The sequence below is a fragment of the Oncorhynchus nerka genome, linkage group LG12 (genome assembly GCF_034236695.1).
Source record: "Oncorhynchus nerka isolate Pitt River linkage group LG12, Oner_Uvic_2.0, whole genome shotgun sequence".
In the NCBI taxonomy this organism is placed as follows: domain Eukaryota; kingdom Metazoa; phylum Chordata; class Actinopteri; order Salmoniformes; family Salmonidae; genus Oncorhynchus; species Oncorhynchus nerka.
The window spans coordinates 59846469-59869603 of record NC_088407.1 but is presented as its reverse complement, the minus strand read 5'-3'; the positions used below and the strand labels follow the sequence as shown (position 1 = coordinate 59869603).

At 41.5% G+C, this 23135-nt stretch overlaps 1 protein-coding gene across 1 annotated transcript in view; it reads left to right on the top strand.

The window, feature by feature from the left end:
* LOC115138474 (fibrous sheath-interacting protein 1) overlaps nt 1–23135 on the top strand; it is a 68108-nt gene that overhangs the window by 5742 nt on the left and 39231 nt on the right. The window contains exons 7-9 of the mRNA XM_029675348.2: nt 1987–2123; nt 2298–2411; nt 6177–6344. Of these exons, the coding sequence (XP_029531208.1) occupies nt 1987–2123; nt 2298–2411; nt 6177–6344 (419 nt within the window). The remainder of the gene's footprint in view (nt 1–1986; nt 2124–2297; nt 2412–6176; nt 6345–23135) is intronic.

Here is a 23135-nt window from a genome sequence, read left to right as displayed (position 1 = left end):
CATCCTCCTAAAACTATACTAAATACAGTGCATTCACAAAGTATTCAGACTCCTTGACTTTTCCACATTTTGTTACGTTACAGCCTTATTCTAAAATTGATAAATTGTTTATTTCTCCTCGTAAACCTACACAAAATACCCCATACTGACAAAGCAAAAACAGGTTTTTAGAAATGTTTTAAAATGTATTAATAATAAACAAATATCACATTTACATAATTATTCAGACCCTTTACTCACTACTTTGTTGAAGCACCTTTGGCAGCGATTACAGCCTCAAGTCTTCTTGGGTATGAAGCTATAAGCTTGGCACACCTGTATTTGGGGATTTTCTCCCATTCTTCTCTGCAGATCCTCTCAAGCTTTGTCAGGTTGGATGGGGAGCGTCACTGCACAGCTATTTTCAGGTCTCTTCAGAGATGCTCGATTGGGTTCAAGGGCTCTGGCAGGGCCACTCAAGGACATTCGGAGACTTGTCCCGAAGCCACTCCTGCGTTGTCTTGGCTGTGCGCTTAGTGTCGTTGTCCTGTTGGAAGGTGAACCTTTGTCCCAGTCTGAGGTCCTGAGCACTCTGGAGCAGGTTTTCAACAAGGATCTCTCTGTACTTTATTCCGTTCATCTTTCCCTCAATCCTGACTAGTCTCCAAGTCCCTGCCGTTGAAAAACATCCCAACAGCATGATGCTGCCACCACCATGCTTCACCGTAGGTATGGTGCCAGATTTCCACCAGATGTGACGCTTGGCATCCAGGCCAAAGAGTTCAATCTTGGTTTCATCAGACCAGAGAATCTTGTTTCTCATGGTCAGAGTCCTTTAGGGGCCTTTTGGCAAACTCCAAGTGGGCTGTCATGTGCCTTTTACTGAGCCGTGGCTTCTGTCTGGCCACTCTACCATAAAGGCCTGATTGGTGGAATGCTGCAGAGATAGTTGTCCTTCTGGAAGGTTCTCCCATCTCCACAGAGGAACTCTGGAGCTCTGTCAGAGTGACCATCGGGTTCTTGCTCACTTCCCTGACCAAGGCCCTTCTCCCCTGATTTCTCAGTTTGGCCAGGCAGCCTGCTCTAGGAAGATTTTTGGTGGTTTCAAACTTCTTCCATTAAAGAATGATTGAGGCCACTGTGTTCTTGGGGACCTTCAATGCTGCAGAAATGTTTTGGTACCCTTACCCAGATCTGTGCCTCGACACAATCAGGTCTCGGAGCTCTATGAACAATTCCTTCGACCTCATGGCTTGGTTTTTGCTCTAACATGCACTGTCAACTGTGGGACCTTATATATATATATATATATATATATACACACACAGGTGTGTCCCTTATATATACACACACAGGTGTGTCCAAATCCTGTCCAATCAATTGAATTTTCCCCAGGTGGACTCCAATCAAGTTGTAGAAACATCTCAAGGATGATCAATTGAAACAGGATGCATCTGAGCTCAATTTTCGAGTCTTGGCTTGGCTTGTTTTTTTCGCCTGGCCATATACAGCTAATGTGTATTGAAGTCTGCCAGCGAAGGGAAAAGGTGAGAGGAGGAGAGCTCATAGATGCGAGAAGGAATACAACCTGGCTGCTATGAAAGTGAACTGTGTTTACGTGTGCTCAGGGGTCTATTCATTCCGCCGATTCTGTTAAAAAAAAGTTTCTAAAACGGAAGCAAATGGAACGAAACGGGGATAAACATACTTGAATTTGTCCACCCTAGATCAGCTAGATGCAGGCAAAATGTTCTCTCGACCTGTGTGCATCTACATTGTAAACATTCATTCATAGGCTAGGTTGCAGCAACCTCATGATGGGTATATGGAACATTTGAGTATCATTCATGTAGTAGCCTATCAATGTTACATTGAACTGGGTGAGTGGAATATGAATGACAGTCATCCAATATGCTGTAATAGAAATAAGGCCATGCTCATGAAAAAAAAAAAACATCCTCCTGTACCAACCGCCACATGTACTAACCGCCACTGACTCCCACACAGGTGAAAAGGACCTCAACACCACAGCAGCAGACTTGGCTGAAGTGTGTCACGAAGAGAGGGCAGACGAGTCAGAAGGCAGCCAGAGTGGGGTTCCCAGGGGCAAAAATAAACAAGACTTTGTGAAGAAAAATATTGAGGTATGTCAAAGTTCATGTTGGGCAAAGTGCATGACTTTGGAGTCTGACATTACTCATGTTATTTTATTTCAATGGGAAATTAATATAGTTCTTTAACTCAAAGACTCTGATTTGAAAGTAACTACAATCTGATCTGATGAATGATTGTTGTCACTACTTTGTCAAACATGACAGTTGGCGAGTGGTGCTGGAGGCCCAGTGCAGATGACACAGGAGGAGAAGTATCGTCTCGAGGAGCTCCTCAGAGACATGGAGGAAGGGGACAATGCTGGGAAGGCAGGCTGTGAGGTAGGCCAAAATACAGCCCTGATGGTGAGCATGTGGTGTAGGAGGACTCATGTTTTCAAGTGTCTAAATGTGGCAAACAGAGTTCATCTAGACTGTACCATTTGTCTCTCTCGCACAGCACTTGGTCTACACACAAACATTTCACTTATTATGTTTAGGGTAGTAGTAGCCAGTAATCACTCGTTATCATGGTGTGAATAGTTTGTCATGTATTGAGCAACGTCTTTCAAACACTGTGTTACTCACACAGCTGTTATGGTTGTTGATATGGCCATTACTCATGAGTACACAGAGAAACTGTTTAAATGATCTACCGTTTTGAAGTAATTTGCTAATCAAATCGAAGTGGCCTAACTAAACTGACCTAAACGCTGACCTACTTTACAATTACAGCATATGTTGTAATATACACTACCGTTCAAACGTTTGGGGTCACTTAGAAATGTCCTTGTTTTTGAAAGAAAAGCACAACAAAAAATGTCCATTAAAATAATGAAATATTTATCAGAAATACAGTGTAGACATTGTTAATGTTGTAAATGACTATTGCAGCTGGAATATTTTATGGAATATCAACATAGGTGTACAGAGGCCCATTATCAGCAACCATCACTCCTGTGTTCCAATGGCATGTTGTGTTCGCTAATCCAAGTTGATCACTGGCAGCTTCATGAAATAGTACCCGCAAAACATCTCTCAACATCAACAGTGAAGAGGCGTCTCCTGGATTCTGGCCTTCTAGGCAGAGTTGCAAAGAAAAAGCAATATCTCAGACTGGCCAATAAAAAGAAAAGATTAAGATGGGCAAAAGAACACAGACACTGGACAGAGGAACTCTGCCTAGAAGGCCAGCATCCCGGAGTCGCCTCTTCACTGTTGACGTTGAGACTGTTGTTTTGTGGGTACTATGTTTAGCTGGGTAGCTGCCAGTTGAGGACTTGTGAGGTTTCTGTTTCTCAAACTAGACACTCAAATGTACTTGTCATCTTGCTCAGTTGTGCACCGGGGCCTCCCACTCCTTTTTCTATTCTGGTTAGGGCCAGTTTGCGCTGTTCTGTGCATGGAGTAGTACACAGCATTGTACGAGATCTTCAGTTTCTTGGCAATTTCTCGCATGGATTAGCCTTCATGGAATAGACTGATGAGTTTCAGAAGAAAGTCCTTTGTTTCTGGCCATTTTGAGCCTGTAATCGAACCCACAAATGCTGATGCTCCAGATACTCAACTAGCCTAAAGAAGGCCAGTTTTATTGCTTCTTTAATCAGAACAACAGTTTTCAGCTGTGCTAACATAATTGCAAAATCGTTTACTAATGATCAATTACTTTTAAAGTGATAAACTGGGATTAGCTAACACAACGTGCCATTGTAACACAGGAGTGATGGTTGCTGACAATGGGCCTCTGTACGCCTATGTAGATATTCCATTAAAAATAGTAGTTTAGATTTGGGCAAATCCACGGTAACAGAGTGATGCTGAGACTCAGAATTTTCACTTTAAAATGTATGTCAAACTAAGCACAATGGTTGCAAAGTTAAACAAGCCAAAGGTGAAATATCTGAGTCTCTGCATGACTCTGTTACTGTTGAATTGCCCATATGCAGGTTTTGAAACAATGACTACTTGGCAGCAACGGTAGCTGATTTTGACTCCCCATAGTCAATATTTACCAGATGTCATGTGCCATGCAAAGGTCACAGGGATTGCCACATCTTCTGAATATTAGACAGCAATCTTATTTAGGATGATGGTTTATTGGTATGTGCAGAAAATCGGTACTTATGCAGTGCCAGGTGCATTTGAATAGCCGCCTGCATTCCTATGTTTAATATAATTTATGAGAGTGTTTGCCACCTGGAGCAGACAGTTTTCTGTTCTGCAGCCACCCACTGACCCACACCCTGTAAACTTCAAATGGTTGATTTTTAGGTGCAATTTTCCCCTAATGGCTTAGCTGGCAGCTGTGGCTGCGAAGCCTGCATTTTGAGGTCAGTTATGATGAACCTTGCCCGTCTGATGAGAGGACCTAGACTAGCACTTCTCTCACATACGGTACCATTTAGTCTGACCCGGACTGCCATGCATCTCTGGAACATCAACGTTTTGAAGTCTGGCTGCTGTATTTATGATGGTTTCCTTTACTTTTTAGAACAATACTGCTGTAATTACGTGGCGGATATCAAACCGAGAGGAGCATACATATAGATGCTGGGGTCTTTTATTGGTTAGAATTGGACTTCCTGTTATTGCGTGGCGTGCTGTTATGAATGGCTGTTGAATAGGGAGCACGTATTTCATGTTGATAGTCAGGAATCCACAGTGACCATGCGGGCAAGTGCACCCAGACAGGGAACTTGGCAGGGCCAAGTAGGACTCATAATCAGTTACAGGCCATAGCGCTGCGCCTGTGTCTCTCCTCCTGAAACACTTTCATGATGGCCTTGCCTCCATTACTAGTACGATCCTCAACTGCATATTGTACTAGAAACCTGGGGTGATAAACATGGCATCACACTGAGTGCTCTTTGAAAGGCTGCCTTTCCATAAACACAGGAAGACTTCTCTCTTTCGAAAGTGAATCGCTTAGGTGTACCTCAGGTCCCACTGTGTTTTCAGTGTAGGACAGGACACAATGTTCCTCAAATTTGGCTGTAGTTTTTCCTTAAATTAATCTTACAGATCATAGGTTCAGTAATACAGTATATAGGCCTTTTGATACAGGGTGTTGAAGAACAACTCTGTGCGTCATTCTCTATGCCTCAACAATATAAATAAATGAATAATGTCTCCAGGACCCTGGATAGCTCTGTTTTATCATGTCTCCTCCTAGATCAATCCTGTTGTGCTGCACATCCAGTAGCTGATTGATTTGTCTGTTAATGTGTCAATTTGTGCTCCTAGAAATTAGACGGTCCTCTTTTTACATTCACATTCTATCATTCTACTGTATTCACATTCGATTGGTCGACTATATTACTGCATCTTTTTATCACAAAGTAATCTCCCACAAAAAACAACTGTAACTGGGCATATAACTAATGGGTTATAATGTTATTCAGATGGGTCATTTTGATGTCTATGGTTTGTGCTAGTTGGTAGTGGAAGCTTTATGGCTCTGTTTGTTGATAAAATATTCTCCTGTTCACTCATCTTCATGCACTGAGATCATAGCGTAAAAGGGTTTGGCTCTCTCTGTGGAGCCGCTACTGAGATCTCTGAGCTTAGCAGTAGGGCTGCTGGACAAGTCTTAGCTCATTACTGGGCCCAAAATGAGCTCACCATCCACCTGCTGTTTCATATGATATAATGTAAGCCTTACGAGACAGTCACTCATTGTGAGGCAGAGGCAATTGTTAAATATTTGGCATTTTGGAGAGTTCTTGGCAAGACCCATGGAGCAGTGACCAGTAGTCTGTCTTCTCTCCAAAAGCAAATTCCGGGTGCAAGAAAGAGTTGTATTTAGAGTACCTTTCGTAAAGAGTGTGTAATTTGTGACAGTAGTTTGGATGGGAGGTCAAATAGTCCAATTTTATATTTGAATAATAACCGGAGGGTAGATTTAACTTGGACATGGCTTCGGTTCAGTTTTGAAGATATAGGGAGGGTTTGCCAAGTATTTCTGACAGAATTCTCAGTTGGGAGTCTGTTTTTTGGGCTCAACCTTTTTTCTTTTGCTGTTATTTGGGGGACATTTTTGTGCTCTTGCTACTTGGAGGGAGGGACCGCTTGTCATATACTACAGCCTATATGTTGTCTTCTTCCTAGGGAGACATGTGGGCCGCTCCAGTGCAAGCGGGTGAGGGTTACACCCCCGAACTAACAGAACGAGACCAGCTAATTCACATTGACTCCAGACTGCAGCTTCTCCTTCCTGTTGAAGACTTCCTGTCTGTGCGAAGCCCCTTCCCTGACCACAGTCTGCCCCAGGCCCAGGTATGTACTGTACAGCCCAAATGTCTACTGCCTAATAGGTCTGGGTTCACAAAGGTGCCATTAACTACTCAGAACACCATCTCTACTTGCAAAGAGCCAAGGTCATTAAGACTCATAACATGGTCAACACAGTGGGACATCAACTACAGACTCTTGTAAAAGCTTTGTTCATTGAACCTCAGGCAGACCCACTTTCATAAAATGGGAAAATTTGTGATTTTGTGTTGTTAGTTTGCACCCTAACTTTAGTACTCTCATGTTGAGTCATATTTCCCCAACACCCATGCTAAATGTAACATAGTTTAAACCTTGTAAATTGTAAAAAACAACAACAAAAAAACAACATCAGCAAATTGTAGGCTACTTTTAAGTTACTGCTAGACTGAGCTTGAGAATTGCCCAATAAATATTCATTCACTTTTCATATGTTGCATGCGCAAATCTATCTGGCTCTTACCCATGCTAATGCAGTACAGCAAAGTATATGCAAATCTAAAAAAATCTGGGTTTGAGGCAAAGGATGATGGGAACGATTTCCCTTCTTAGAACTACCACAATGGAAGAGGAACATTGTGTCCATTGATTCACATGAGGATTCCAACATCTCCTTGTGTACTGTTTGAACGTACTGTTCTGGAGTGGCATGGTCATTTATCTGCTCATTAAAAAAACCTATGTGCTACTTGAAAGTCAACTCTCAACTGTTTACCATTTCATCACTGGATATATCATTTATCTTAGATTTTAATTTCAATGGCAGAATAATAAGGCGAATTCATTCAGCTTCTACATTAGGAAAGCAGAAGATGTACTTTTTCTTCAGGTTAGGTAGATGAGACTGAGCTTGTTGAGGAGCCTAGATAAGACTTGGTAAGGCATGACTCCTGTGGCTCTCCTCGTTTCCTGGGTCTTTGCAGAAGAGGAATCAACACAATAAAAGACAACAATAGTCACAATCAGTATTGATACCTCTTCGGTAAAGACCATTCTTGAGGACATTTAAGTTCATTGTATTGGCACCAGATTATCTTTTGTCCTCACTTTAGTGACTTCTCCCAGACATGAGCTCACTCAGAATTATCTCAGAACCTTATTGCTAAATTCACAAGGCCAGATGGCATCCTCATCAGTGTCTTCTGTTGAGGCCGTGTTCCTGGGGAAGATGTTTTTGAAGTCATAAAATGTTTTAGGATAAGAATTTTGAGCATCTAGGGTATCATTTAATTCTGTCACTAATTGGATCACAGCTTGGAAAAAGAATGGCCATGGAATCCCAGCTTTTCAATGTCAAGTTCACGTTGTATTTCGTAATGTCCTGAGTATTTATTGTGCTGGAGAGGAGTAGATGAATCTCTGCCTGTCCGGTTTGACTTTTTCTCATGCTCCCACCAGAGGCCTAGATCTTTTCAAACATTCAAAGAATATTAGTTACAGAATGTGACACTGAAGGGACCATACAAAGTTTGATTTCGAAAGGTAAAAATAATATATCCAGTGCGATGTTGCAAGCGGCTGTGCCCATAAAATAGTTTTTAGCAGTTTGATTGCCATGTCTGAGGGGGCAGGGACTTGAAGCTATAGTCACAGTTATGGCATGCGCATTAAAGCTAGACTACAGTGTTGTCACGCCCTGGTCTTATTATTTTGGTCAGGCCAGGGTGTGACATGGGTGATTTATGTGTCTTGTCTTGTCTAGGGGTTTATTAGATTTATGGGGTTGTGTTTAGTAGAGTTGTCTAGGAAAGTCTATGGATGCCTAGAGTGGTTCTCAATCAGAGGCAGGTGTTTATCGTTGTTTCTGATTGGGAACCATATTTAGGCAGCCATATTATTTAGGTCTCTTGTGGGTGATTGTTTCCTGTCTTTGTGTTTGTTGCACCAGTTAGGACTGTTTCGGTTTTTCACGGTTCTTGTTTTGTATATTGTTCATTTTTTCATCTTTTATTAAAGATGTATAAAGATAACCACGCTGCATTTTGGTCCTCCTCTCTTTCACCAGAAGAAAACCGTAACAAGTGTCAATAAATCAAGACCTTGTTCTGTCTGCATTTTTGTCCAATGTTCTCTACCTATATAGTACTCTGAATAGCCCAATTAATGTTGTTAAGTTCAAAAGAATACAATATAAAAATTGTTGACACCATTCAAACTAATGAGGGTTTGGAACTTTAAAGCCAATGATCTGAGAATCATCTTTTGGCAGATAGAATGTTATAGTCCCAAGCTCTCTAAATCACTATATACACCAGCCCTTCATTCTGCCTCAGTGGCGGTAAATCCAAGGGTGGTCGTAAAATTATATGCTTTTGTTTTGTGGTTGCCTTTCTTCTCGGCAGTAGCTTGCTTGAGTCTGACTCCTAATTGAAACCGTTTGGATGCACTGTAGTAACCTGCTTACCGTACACACACCGCCAAGTTATCGGAAAAAGTGATTTATTGGAAAGGTCTTCCTTACTCACACTATACAAAATTAAACAGAGTGTGTCTTTTTGAAAAACACATGTTAACCTTCAACTAACAGATTGCTGTTGGAACAATCTCATTTCAGATCGATGATCTTCTACATTTGACATGGAAGAGGCAACTGTTTAAGAGTTAACACCCCATCATGCCCAGAGCTTAATGACAGGGCTGCTCAACATAGAGAAGTGCCAGCCCCACACATGGCACAACCTTATCCCTTTCATTTAGAGGCATCAGGGCATACAGTTGCAGCATACTACATGTAGATGGAATAGTGTCTCCTTAATCGTATTCTTAATCTCATCATACCGCAGTGATATTTTTTTACTATTTTGGAGTCCGGTGTCTCAGACCAATGCAGAAAATACATTTTAAATGCCTTTTTTAGTTACTGATGAGACCTTCTACCACTCACGCATATCTTAGTTAGGGTGTGGTCTTTGTCTACATCCTGGTTTGTAGTCAGACATGTAGCCTTTGGTTTAGTGGTGGACCTAGCCCAAGTTGAGTTACTTGACGCTGACGTTTGATTTTGAAGTTCTCTTTTATACATACCTCCACTCTAATGTAAAACACTGGCATGTAGGCCTTGGTGGATATTGTACTGATTTAAATGAAAGATGCATGGATTCCTGAAAATCCATTTTGTTAAATGGCTCATGAACCAGATTCTAGGAAGCATCCGTCAAAATGGCCCTTTCACGGCAGGGGTGTCTCCTGTCTCAGGTGGAAGGCTTACATAAGAGAGGCCCTGGACTCGTTCCCCTTCCATGTTTTGCTTTTTATTCTAGGAAGTGGCCATGTTTCATATCAATCTCATACCTGTGTTATAAACATATAGTTAACCTTACCTTGTTTGCAAATAGGATGTGGTACTAATAAGTTGTGGACATGGCTGCCTATCACCACTGTATATGCATCAGCCCCTTACAGTGTGTTTGTGTGGGAATGTGTGTACCACCCACATGTTAAATCTAGAGGTGGGGACTCCGTTATGAGCATCAGCTGTTGAGTGGTGCAGCTTTTACATATCTGTATAACACATGCTATTCCTGCAAGAGGGGGCTGGTAGAGAATGTAGTGGTCAAAAGGGGTGGTCACCATGGCAGCAGATGCAGTGGGATTTGACTATGGAACAATTTCCTTAGTGACTGTTGCGATTGCACCTGATCTTTCTCCCAAGAATATCAAGGCCTTGTTAACGTTTGCCTCGTAACTCCAGCATTGCTATTGTTGTGTGCTGGCAGGTTATTTCTGCTATAAGGCTATGAGGTCACTTTGTGGGTTTTGAAGAAACCTATGGTTTCACTGCACTGAATGGTGAGTCAGAGACCAACACAGAAAACGCCCTGCTGACCACCACATGAGCAGAGTGTTGACTAGGCCTATAGTTTGCAAACTCAGCTTATTTGATATCTTAAAACTCCTTAGCAGCTTTGGCAATGTGTACTAGCCCGTCTTGCCATGCCATCGCTACAGGACTAACAAATTGCGCCGAGACTTTACAGATGGTGTCATCTCTCAAGCAATCACAAATATTCCCTAGTCCTAGAATGACCTAGAACGTTGTAGGAGGGGTTTTGTTCCACGTTTTGAGCACTTCTGTTTGTTTTTCTTTCCCAAGACCCACTGTGATATTGATTTGACAAAATGGGTCCGGTGTAGATTTCAACAGAACAATATCAGTTCCTCTAATCCTTTGCCAATAGGAAGATGGGAGTAGAATTCTTTGCCTTAATATTAGAAGAAAATGTCCTCCTTGATATATTAAAAACACTGCCGAAGGCAACAATACAAAAAGTATGTTCTGTTTCTGGGCATCTGCTTTAGTTTTAAAGTCCAACTTGTAGTACATTGCACATTGTTAAACCAATCTGACACAGTTGAGCACCAAGCCATTTAGACTAGCACGACCAAGGCAAGAGATGACAAGGCGGCCAACCTACGGTCTGGTATCAACCTTAATTTGAGGATAAAGTATAAAACAGGATGGTAAAGAGAGCTTGGCCTTGGGAGCAGTGAGATGTCATCTGGTGGCACTTTAATGTTTCTTGCCTGGGTAAAGAGACTGTACTCCACACCCTTCCCTTCCCTAGCCTGTAATTCCCATGAAACAGGTTTATAGACTCTTTATAAACAAGTTTCCCATTGGTGTTATCCACAGGAACACTGGTGTTTATTTATTTGGTTAACTTGCTTTGTTTTCTTTTTTATTCCGATGTTAGACTCATGAGATTGATATAGGCCTGGGCTGATACTAGTGATACAATGATACATGGATTTAAGAAACAAAGGCACTGCAAGCTATTTAAAAGATGCCTTCTAATAGCCTAAAGCAGGCAATCCTTTATGGGAATCAATTCCCTAGTAACTTGCCTTGCCTGATACAGTTGTAATGATATTATAGATATAGCCAGTCGTTCAGCAGTAGGACAGGAAATGAACACATTTTCCTGCGGTCACTACTTGTCTGAATGTATGGCCCTGGCCAGCTATATATTAACTACTGGCACTGCTCCTTGTTCAGCAATCTGTGTCCTTTAATAAACGTCATTGTATAATTAAGCAATGAGGCCCAACGGGGTGCGGTATATGGCCAATATACCACTGCTAAGGGCTGTTCTTAATCCCTGAATGCTGATTGGCTGACAAAACATGTATTTTTACTGCTATAATTACGTTGGTAACCAATTTATAATAGCAATAAGGCACCTCAGGGATTGGTGGTATATGGCCAATATACCACGGCTAAGGGCTGTATCCATACACTCGTTGCGTCCTGTGTAAGAAGTAAGAACAGCCCTATTGGCAATATACCACAAACCCCCGAGGTGCCTTATAAGTTTCTCAACTTATTCATGTGCGTCATTCTTTGGCTAAAGTTATCTCTACTTCATATTGTTGAAGGGTCTAAAGGGGGGATGCCATTGGTTAGTAGTCTACAATGTCTCCCTATGCTTTAGCTGAAGTGTTGGGTTGTGATGTGTTGAATAGCATAAACACAGAGGCAATAGATTACAACTGATGTTAGTATAGGTCCTCCTTCGCCGAGAAATTTTACCCATGCAAGACTTCAAAAAGATTACATACTATAATTTCCTCCAAGCTTTACATATGGTTCAATTGTATTGCATGCCTGTTGTGAGACATAAGACATAATATTTGTGCAATATTGTATTCCATGTTCTTTTTTGGTACTAGATAAGCCATGAGGTTTTGATTGCTCCAGACCACCCTCAGTTCCCCAGGAAGGAACTATAAAGTCCAGATGACCCACGAGTACATCTTCTAATACCTCAGGAATGTCCTGCAATCAGAATGTCATCTGCTGATGATCCAGCATGCTGTTGTAAAAGCTGAACTTGTGTGAGGGAAGGAAAAGGTCAACTTCGACACAAGCTAATATTGTAACTAGGACATTTGAAAGATGTAAATATATACTGAAAAAAAATATAAACGCAACATGTAAAGTGTTGGTTTCATGAGCTGAAATAGAAGATCCCAGAAATGTTCCATATGCACAAAAATATAATTTGCAATGATAATCCATCCACCTGACAGGTATAGCATATCAAGATGCTGATTAAACAGCATGATCATTACACAGGTGCACCTTGTGCTGGGTACAATAAAAGGCCACTCTAAAATGTGAAGTTTTGTCACACAACACAATACCACAGGTGTCTCAAATTTTTATGGAGCATGCAATTGTCATGCTCACTGCAGTAATGTCCACCAGAGCTTTTGCCAGAGAATATAATGTTCATTTCTCTACCATAAGCTGCCTCCAACGTCGTTTTCGAGAATTTGGCAGTATGTCCAACCGGTCTCACAACCGCAGACCACGTGTAACCACGCCAGCCCAGGACCTCCACATCCAGCTTCTTCACTTGCGGGATCATTTGAGGGGGTGCTGAGGAGTATTTATGTTTGTAATAAAGCCCTTTTGTGGGGGAAAAAAACTCATTCTGATTGGCTTGTCCTGGCTCCCAAGTGGGTGGGCCCTTGCCCAGTCATGTGAAATCCATAGATTAGGGCGTAACGAATGCATATCAATTGACTGATTTCCTTATATGAACTGTAACTAGGTCAGATCTTTGAAATTGTTGCATGTTGCATTTATATTCTTGTTCACTCAGTATATGATCCAACATTGTCCTCTTTTTTTTTTTAAGATTAAGTGTATATGTTTTTCTTTGTCAATCAGGTCTCTAGTAAGTAGTGGGATACTGAGAGAGATCTGTGTGGGCTGCAGTGTATGTCTTTGTCGGTTGAGTAGTGTGGGGTTAAGGGGTTGTTGCTGTTGGATTGACCTCTATGTCTAGGCATCACTGTGCAGGTGGTGCTGAGAGGCTACATCTGCATTTCACACCTCTGTCTGCGAGGCGGGGAGAAGGATTAAGGGTCATGGCTGGGCAAAGCGTCAGTCTGACTGAGAGGACCTTAGCCAGTGCTTCCGCACGGCACGGCAGACCCCAGAGCTCTCGCAGCGCAGAGCTCTTGGCGAGGCATGTGGAAAGGCCTTGGCAGATAGCCAGAGTCCACGTGGCACAGCCCAAATATGAATCTCCGCTGTAGCCCAGCCTGAGAGGGGAGCATGCTTTTCTAAGAAACAACCGCTCTGAATGAGTCACAGACTAGTTCCTGTTTTCATTAGTACACATTCATCTTTCACTGCTTACAATGAATAGCCCTGTCAGAAGGTTACCTGCAAGACAACAAAATGTTGTTAATTTATTAGATATGCAAAACAGTGAATAACCTTTTTCAAGCTAGACAGGGTCGAGCATGGTTAGCACTAGGATGAGAGTTTAAGTCCCTGCAAGAGCATTAGCCCTATGTCAATGTGCATCATGTGTATTGTTTTTAGCCCTATCAGTGATCAGAATGCACTTTGGTCCTTGCTGCATTATTGCTGCATTATTGGTTATTGGGCAGCAGGCCATATTTTTGTTTATCTTATTTTCTACTATGTTCAGAAAACACAGGCCCTGTTTGGCTCCTCTTCAGTCTGTTGACAAGGGAATGGTGCAGTTTCGTTGGCTCTTGTTATTCTTACCTGAATCTGGACTCCTGTAGTCAAGAATAAATCTAGCATCAATATGCTTTCAAGCTGCTGCCATGTATCAACTGTCAGAATAAATATATGGCTCCTATGAGAATACACATGCTGATAGATAGTAAGTGCAAATGTGACCTAATTAGTTGTCTTGTTGCAGTGGGAGGGCTATGAAGTGGTGTCTGTATCAATAGGGATCCAGCTGTTGATCTATCTTGGCAAGCAGCAGGACAGATGGGACCCACATTGGACTCTTGCAGGCACTACTCAGTATCAGTCTCAGTGGCTGTTCTTCACAAATAATACATTAGCACAACGACATGTCACTTGTTCAGGTACAGGACCTAAAACATATGATAAATGTCCACACCTCTGATATGATTCCAGGAGTTATCTTAACTCGTACCATTCTGATTGATTGAGTGTATTTTAAGTTTGTCTTGAGTAGGGCTGTGGCAGTCATTAAATTTTGTCGGCAGATTATTGCCATGAAAAGGTCTGCCGGTCCCATTGTAATTGACCGTTAATGAATTGAAACACCTTTAGCATCTCCAGGCCTCCATGCGTAATTTAATATCCATGATTTATTTAAGTCAGGGCTAAAGAAACATGATATGAAGAAAATGTATTTCAGAAGAACAGAAAATGAGTTGGCCTAATCTACCCTATGTTATCTGGCTATGCTCCATGCCATAGGCTGTAGGCTGTTTCATTTATCTGACAAGATATACTTATAAGTCCTGTGCCATTATTTTATATTATATGATTTTAAAGAAAGAATAATATAATTTAAGGATATTTTTCCTGTTCTGGAGTGAGTGCACATATGAAGTGGCTCTGTTTGAGTGTAAAAGTTATCATTTGAAATAACTCTAAATCTAGCATATAGGACCTATTTGGCAACTTTAGTTGTGAATGATACAAACAAAGGAACAGGGGTGGGGGGAAAAAGACATGGCATCTGTATGCATTCAAATAGGCCGAGAGCTTTGCCGCCGATATGTTTTTGGATGATGCCGGGTAGGCTACTTCGGTTTTATAGTGGAGCTATGCTTCATATGAGCTGCTGAGAAATAAATATAACAACTTATTTCACTCCATGCATCAACCACTGACGACAATGCGCTCGCTACACAAACTCTGTATGCCATGGGCTCTCCAACCCTTTTCCTGCAGCTACCCAGTGCTTCATTTGGGAAACGAAGTGAAATCTGTTCGGGAACATGGATAGGAACATATTTTCGCAGCTGAACATATTTCACTAAACTGTTGACAGCCCCTCTGCGCACTTGAAAAAGTAATAAAGAAGAGCGAGGAATAAATGGAAACGCATGGTGGTGAGATATTCTGTATAGCTAAAGGAAATGTGTCACCCAATTTAGTTATGAAAATTGAAAAAAATCCCTATTACTAGACTATTGAAAATCAAATACAAATTCACTATACTTGTGGGCTAACTGGAAGCCGCCCTGCACAGTCAATGAACCAACAGCATTGCCTAGGGCTCTACGTTCTCTCCCAGACTCGTGGATATACATTTTGGCGTGAAGCAGTATGCATAATAATACAGTCCACACTCGAAGGTGATTTACTCAAATTGGTTTAATTTTAGAGTATAGGCTAGACCAGTGGTTCCCAAATGTTTTATAGTCTCGCACCCCTTCAAACATTCAACCTCCAGCTTTGTACCCCTCTAGCACCAGGGTCAGCGCACTCTCAAATGTTGTTTTTTGCCACCATTGTAAGCCTGCCACACACACACTATACGATAAACTCACATTTATTAAACATAAGAATGAGTGTTTGTCACAACCCGGCTCATGGGAAGTGACAAAGAGCTCTTATAGGACCAGGGCACAAATAATAATATAATAATAATCAATAATGTTGCTCTTTATTTAGCCATCTTACATATGAAACATTTGTTCATCAAAAATTGTTAACCACAGATTAATGAGAAGGATGTACTCGAAAGGATGCACACAACTCTGCAATGTTGGGTTGTATTGGGGAGAGTCTCGGTCTTAAATCATTTTCCACACACAGTCTGTGCCTGTATTTAGTTTTCATGCTAGTGAGGACCGAGAATCCACTCTCACATAGGTACGTGGTTGCAAAGAGCATCAGTGTCTTAACAGCGCGAAACTCTGAATACAGCCCAATCCAGAAATCTGGCAATGGCTTCTGATTAAATTCAATTTTCACAGAACCGCTTGTTGCAATTTCGATGAGGCTCTTTCATTCAGATATCGGTAAGTGGACTGGAGGTAGGGCATGAAAGGGATAACGAATCCAGTTGTTTGTGTCATCCGTTTCGGGAAAGTACCTGCGTAATTGTGCACCCAGATAACCCAGGTGCTTCGCTACATCACATTTGACATTGTTAGTGAGCTTGAATTTAAAAAATCATACAATGATGGAAAGACCTGTGTGTTGTCCTTTGTTAATGCAGACAGAGAAGAGCTCCAACTTCTTAATCATAGCCTCAGTTTTGTCCCGCACATTGAATATAGTTGCAGAGAGTCTCTGTAAATCTAGATTCAGATCATTCAGGTGTGAAAAAACATCACCCACATAGGCCAGTCGTGTGAGAAACTCGTCATGATGCAAGCAGTCAGACAAGTGAAAATTGTCTGTAAAGAAAACTTTAAGCTAGTCTCTCAATTTAAAAAACGTGTCAATACTTTGCCACTTGATAACCAGTGGTTAAGCGTACTTTCGTGCGTATGTTGTAAAAGCGTTACATGGTCGTTGACCATATCATTGCATAATGTAGAAAATACACGAGAGTTCAGGGGCCTTGCTTTCACAAAGTTAACCATTTTCACTGTAGTGTCCAAAACGTCTTTCAAGCTGTCAAGCATTCCCTTGGCAGCATTCCCTTGGCGGCCTCTCGGTGGATGCTGCAGTGTACCCATGTGGCGTCGGGAGCAACTGCTTGCACGCGCGTTACCACTCCACTATGTATCCCTGTCATGGCTTTTGCGCCATCAGTACAGACACCAACACATCTTGACCACCAAAGTCCATTTGATGTCACAAAGCTGTCCAGTACTTAAAAAATATCCTCACATGTTGTCCTGGTTTCCAGTGGTTTGCAGAAAAGGATGTCTTCCTTAATTGACCCCCCATAAACATAACGGACATATACAGTTGAAGTCGGAAGTTTACATACACTTATGTTGGAGTTATTGAAACTGTTTTTCAACCACTCCAAAAATGTCTTGTTAACCAACTATAGTTTTGGCAAGTCGGTTAGCACATCTACTTTGTGCATGACACAAGTCATTTGTCCAACAATTGTTTACAGACTTATAATTTACTGAATTTACTGTTTACATACACTAAGTTGACTGTGCCTTTAAACAGCTTGGAAAATTCCAGAAAATGAAGTCATGGCTTTAGAAGCTTCTGATGGGCTAATTGACACAATTTGAGTCAATTGTGGGTGTACCTGTGGATGTAAGTCTGGTTCGTCCTTGGGAGCAATTTCCAAATGCCTGAAGTTACCACGTTCATCTGTACGCAAGTATAAACACCATGGGACCACACATCTGTCGTACCGCTCAGGGAGGAGACGCGTTCTGTCTCCTAGAGATAAGCGTACTTTCGTGCGAAAATAGGAAATCAATCCCATAACAACAGCAAAGGACCTTGTGAAGATGCTGGAGGAAACAGGTACAGAAGTATCGATATCCACAGTAAAATGAGTCCTATATCGTCATTACCTGAAAGGCCGCTCAGCAAGGAAGAAGCCACTGGTCCGAAACCGCCATAAGAAAGCCAGAATACAGTTTGCAACTGCACATGGGGACAAAGATCGTACTTTTTGGAGAAATGTCCTCTGGTCTGATGAAACAAAAATATAATTGTTTGGCCATAATGACAGGAAGTCAGGAAGTTAAAGCTTGGTCACAAATGGGTCTTCCAAATGGACAATGACCCCAAGAATACTTCCAAAGTTGTGGCAAAATGGCTTAACCTCTAGCGACGAGCAATCCCGTATCCGGGAGCGTAATCATAGCCTCAAGCGCATTACCATAACGCAACGTTTCCTATTCATGAAAATCGCAAAAAAAATGAAATAAATATATTGAAACACAAGCTTAGCCTTTTGTTAACAACACTGTCATCTCAGATTTTCAAAATATGCTGTTCAACCAAAGCTACACAAGCATTTGTGTAAGAGTATTGATAGCCTAGCATAGCATTAAGCCTAGCATTCAGCAGGCAACATTTTCACAAAACAAGAAAAGCATTCAAATAAAATCATTTACCTTTGAAGAACTTCGGATGATTTCAATGACGAGACTCTCAGTTAGATAGCAAATGTTCATTTTTTCCAAAAATATTATTTGTGTTGGCGAAATAGCTCCGTTTTGTTCATCATGTTTGGCTAAGAAAAAGACCGAAAAATGCAGTCACTACAATGCGGAACTTTTTTCCAAATTAGCTCCATAATATCGACAGAAACATGGCAAACGTTGTTTAGAATCAATCCTCAAGGTGTTTTTCACATATCTATTTGATAATATATCAGTCGTGACAGTTGGTTTCTCATCAGAAGCAAACGGAAAAATACTGCAGCTGGAGATTACACAATAATTGCAACGGAGGACACCAAGCGACCACCTGGTAGATGTAGTCTCTTATGGTCAATCTTCCAATGATATGCCTACAAATACGTCACAATGCTGTCGACACCTTGGGGAAGCGACAGAAAGCCTAAGCTCATTCGTGGCCCATTCACAGCCATATAAGGAGTCATTGGCATGAGGCGGTTTCAAAAAATGCGTCACTTCCTGATTGGATTTGTATCTGGGTTTCGCCTGTAACATCAGTTCTGTGGCATTCACAGGCAATATCTTTGCAGTTTTGGAAATGTCAGAGTGTTTTCAAAGCTGTCAATTATATGCATAGTTGAGCATCTTTTCGTGACAAAATATCTTGTTTAAAACGGGAACGTTTTTCAATCAAAAATTAAAATAGCGCCCCCTATATCCAAGAAGTTAAGGACAACAAAGTCAAGGTATTGGAGTGGCCATCACAAAGCCCTGACCTCAATCCCATAGAAAATTTGTGGGCAGAACTGAAAAAGAGTTTGCGAGCAAGGAGTCCTACAATCCTGACTCAGTTACACCAGCTCTGTCAGGAGGAATGGACCAAAATTCACCCAACTTATTGTGGGAAGCTTGTGGAAAGCTACCCGAAACGTTTGACCCAAGTTAAACAATTTAAAGGGAATGCTACCAAATACTAATTGAGTGTATGTAAACTGGGAATGTGATGAAAGAAATAAAAGCTGGAATAAATAATTCTCTCTACTATTATTCTGACATTTCACATTCTTAAAATAAAGTGGTGCTCCTATCTGACCTAAGACAGGGAATTCTTACTAGGATTAAATGTCAGGAATTGTGAAAAACTGAGTTCAAATGTATTTGGCTAAGGTGTATGTAAACTTCCCACTTCAACTGTACCAGGAGCTGTGCCAGGCACTCCACGTCTGTTGACTCATCCAGCTGTAACGCATATAATTCATTGGCTTGTATGCAAAGCAGTAATTGTTTCAAAACATCTCCTGCCATGTCATTGATGCGTCAGGAAACAGTGTTGTTTGATGAAGGCATTGTCTGTCTCGTTATTTTGGCATTTTTTGGCCTGGAAGAATTACGACCTCCACAATAGGCTTGCCTGTATTTGCCACTCACCATATAAGACGCTTCTAGACCCTTCTTATTAATGGTATCTGTATATTTAATATACTGTATGTCTTACTACTCGAAAGTCGTCTTTATTCTCGCTCAAACACCTCCCGTGGCTTATTTTTCAAATTGTCATGTTTCGTTTCTAAATGTCTGCGCAAGAGTGAAGGTTTCCTGCGAGAAAGTAACGGTTAATTTAATTGGATGTTCATTGTTTGACTAGACTACCTGTATTTGACATTGTTTTGTTATTTCGCTGAACACTAGATGGTTCAATTTTATTTTTGCTGGTGAAACGAGGCTACTCAGGCGAGAAAAAACCTCACCCAAATGTATAGCCCCGTTGCAAAATATAAATGTACTGTTTGAAAAAAATGTGAAGAACATTTTTTATTTTTCATATATATTTATTTTTTATAAAAAATATATATGTGAATCACATTTTAATTTGCCGTACCCCCGACGGCCAGGGGTACCCTAGTTTTGGAATACCTGGGCTAGACCAATTATGTACCAAAGACATCTTAAATCAGTTTTGTTTTACGTTTTTCTGCCAATGTGTAATATGCGGCAGGATATATATTGTATAATGGTGTAAGCATAATTTTTATGTGTTTTTTGGGGGCTTATATGCATAAACACTCATTCTTCCAAACAAGCTATTGTCCAATGGATTGATCATATTATGAGCAAAAAAACATGCTATTTTACTCTACAAATGGTGTCAGTAGAGGAGGTGTTAAATCTATTGAAGTTATTACCCGATGGTAAATCTAAAGGTTATGATCTTATGACTTTTTTAAAACTTTGCTTTGCTGCTCCCCAGATTGTAGCTCCACTGAAATACATATTTAATTGGTCACTGGAAAAGGGGACATTTGCAAATGTATTGAAGCATGCTAAACTGTGTCCAATCCCGAAAGACTCCTGCCAATAGTCGACCAATTAGTCTACTCCCTTCCCTCAGTAAGATATTGGAAGGTATTGTGAGTAGACACATATGGGAGTAATGGAAAAGAATGATCTGATTATAGCTAATCAGCATGCTTATCGCAAAAAACATTCCACCACCACTGCATTGGTTGACATGACTGACCAGATGCTCACTGCTATGGATAATGGCAGGTTTGTGGAGTACTATTTTTAAATTTTAGTGCAGCATTTGATTTTGTGGATCATGAAATCGTTTTGACAAAATTATAACATTATGGGTTTAAAGTGGCAGCATTGATTTGGGTACAGTCATATCTAACTGACAGGAAACAGTCCACCTATATCAATGGTTCATTTTCTTCCCCTCGTGCTTTAAACTGTGGAATAACAGTGCAGCACCCAAGGGCCACTTATTTACTTAATATATACCAACAACCTTCCTTATGCCTTATCTGAAACTCAAGCTGTTATATTTGCAGATGATACTACAATTTATACAGCAAGACAATTGGTTCAACATGTACAGAACGCTCTACAAGTAGATCTGGGAAATATCAGGGATTTGCCGGAACAAACTTGTTTTGAACACCAAGAAAACCATGGTTATGTTGGTCTGTTCCACCAGGGAAATGCCAACACAGCATGGGATACAATGAAGTATGGGGGGAGTACAAATTGAGGAAGTGGCAGAAACCAAACTACTAGGGGTGCAGCTAGACAACTGCTTATCATGGTCGTCAAAAATAACTCATCAATGTAAAATAATTTAAACTGCATGCATGGTCAGAAGGATAGCTAAATATTTACCAGGAAAGATTCTTAAGCAAACAACCCAAGCATTAATTGGGAGTCAGGTAAACTACTGTTCTGTGGTCTGGGTAAATGCATCAGCAAGGGAAATTAGGAGGCTGCAGATTGAACAGAACAAAGCAGCAAGGATTGTTTTAAGGTGGAGATATGGTTCTTCTGTGTAGTCATGCTCAATGATCTTGGTTGGTCATCAATCAACAACATAATTGACAAAAACATGCTTATTTTCACAACATTCTATTCCAAGATGGCGTAGCAGTCAGACGTCTTTGTCTTGTCTAGTCTCATGTATATATTTTATAATATATTTTTCTTCGCATTCTTTTTTATATTTTTCTTTAAAAAAAACTTCAAAATACTCTCCTGCAACCCGCCTCACCCAATGTGGTGTGGATCTGTTTTTTTTCCTAGCGTATTTATATTTACCTCCGAACTGGAATACCTCAACTGAAGCTAGATAGCTAACTAGCTAACAGCTATCAGCTATCAGTCAGCTAACCACTGCTAGCGGTCATCAGCTAACCTTTAGCTTGGAAAACTCTCGCCAGTTCGTACAACGTGTTTCAAACCAGATCATACCGGACCTATTTTTCTCTCCATATCCCCGGATTCCTACCGCAAACTCTGAACCTTTTCATATGGATCGTGGCAGCTAGCTAACCGCAACCCGGGTTGACAACTCCTGGATAACGTTTCCGTCCCAGAGCAAGCACCAACTAGCCTGGAGATAGCCCATGCTAGACCCATCTCCCGTCTAGGGCTCCTGGGCTACTCCTGAAGCCCACTCCTCGGCTACAATATCCGGACCCCTTCTACTGCCGGTACGGGGCACGGAACCCCGCCGATCCGTCATGACTGGAATACCGACATAACCTGCCCGAGAATCCCAACAGGCCCCTCAGGCGCAACGTCCCCTGAAGGCCCATTCTGCTAACTGCGGCCTGCTAGCTAGCTATAGCATATTGGACTGTTAGCTGATCCATCGGCCAGTTTCTTGGACCACTATACCCATTTTGCCAATTGGACTTGGACCCCTCTGCTACTTGGAACCCTACTAATTCCACGACTGGTCTATCGACATCACCGCATGAGGAGGCAAAAACAGAGTTTCCCCCATCGCGACATACATCTAAGGCCCTTATGCTGGCTTGCTAGCCCCGGCCTGCTAACTGCTAGCTTGCTATCCCTGGCTAAATGTCTGAATCGCCATGTCCCCAGCCAGCCCAACCACTCACTGGACCCATATGATAATTTGGCTACGCATGCCTCTCCCTAATATCAACATGTCTTGTCCATTACTGTCCTGGTTAGTAATTACTGTCTTATTTCACTGTAGAGCCTCTAGCCCTGCTCAATATGCCTTAATCAACCATGTTGTTCCACCTCCCGCATATGCGATGACATCACCTGGTTTAAACGTCTCTAGAGACTATATCTCTCTCAATGCCTAGGTTTACCTCCAATGTACTCTCTTCCTACCATACCTTTGTCAGTACATTATGCCTTGAATCTATGCTATCGTGCCCAGAAACCTGTTCCCTTTACTGTCTGTTCCAAACGTGCTAGACGGCCAGTTCTTATAGCCTTTAGCCGTACCCTTATCCTACTTCTCCTCTGTTCCTCTGGTGATGTAGAGGTTAATCCAGGACCTGCAGTGCCTAGCTACACTCCTACTCCCCAGGTGCTCTCATTTGTTGACTTCTGTAACCGTAAAAGCCTTGGTTTCGCGCATGTTAACATTAGAAGCCTACTCCCTAAGTTTGCTTTATTCACTGCTTGACCACATTCTGCCATCCCGGATGTCTTAGCCGTGTCTGAATC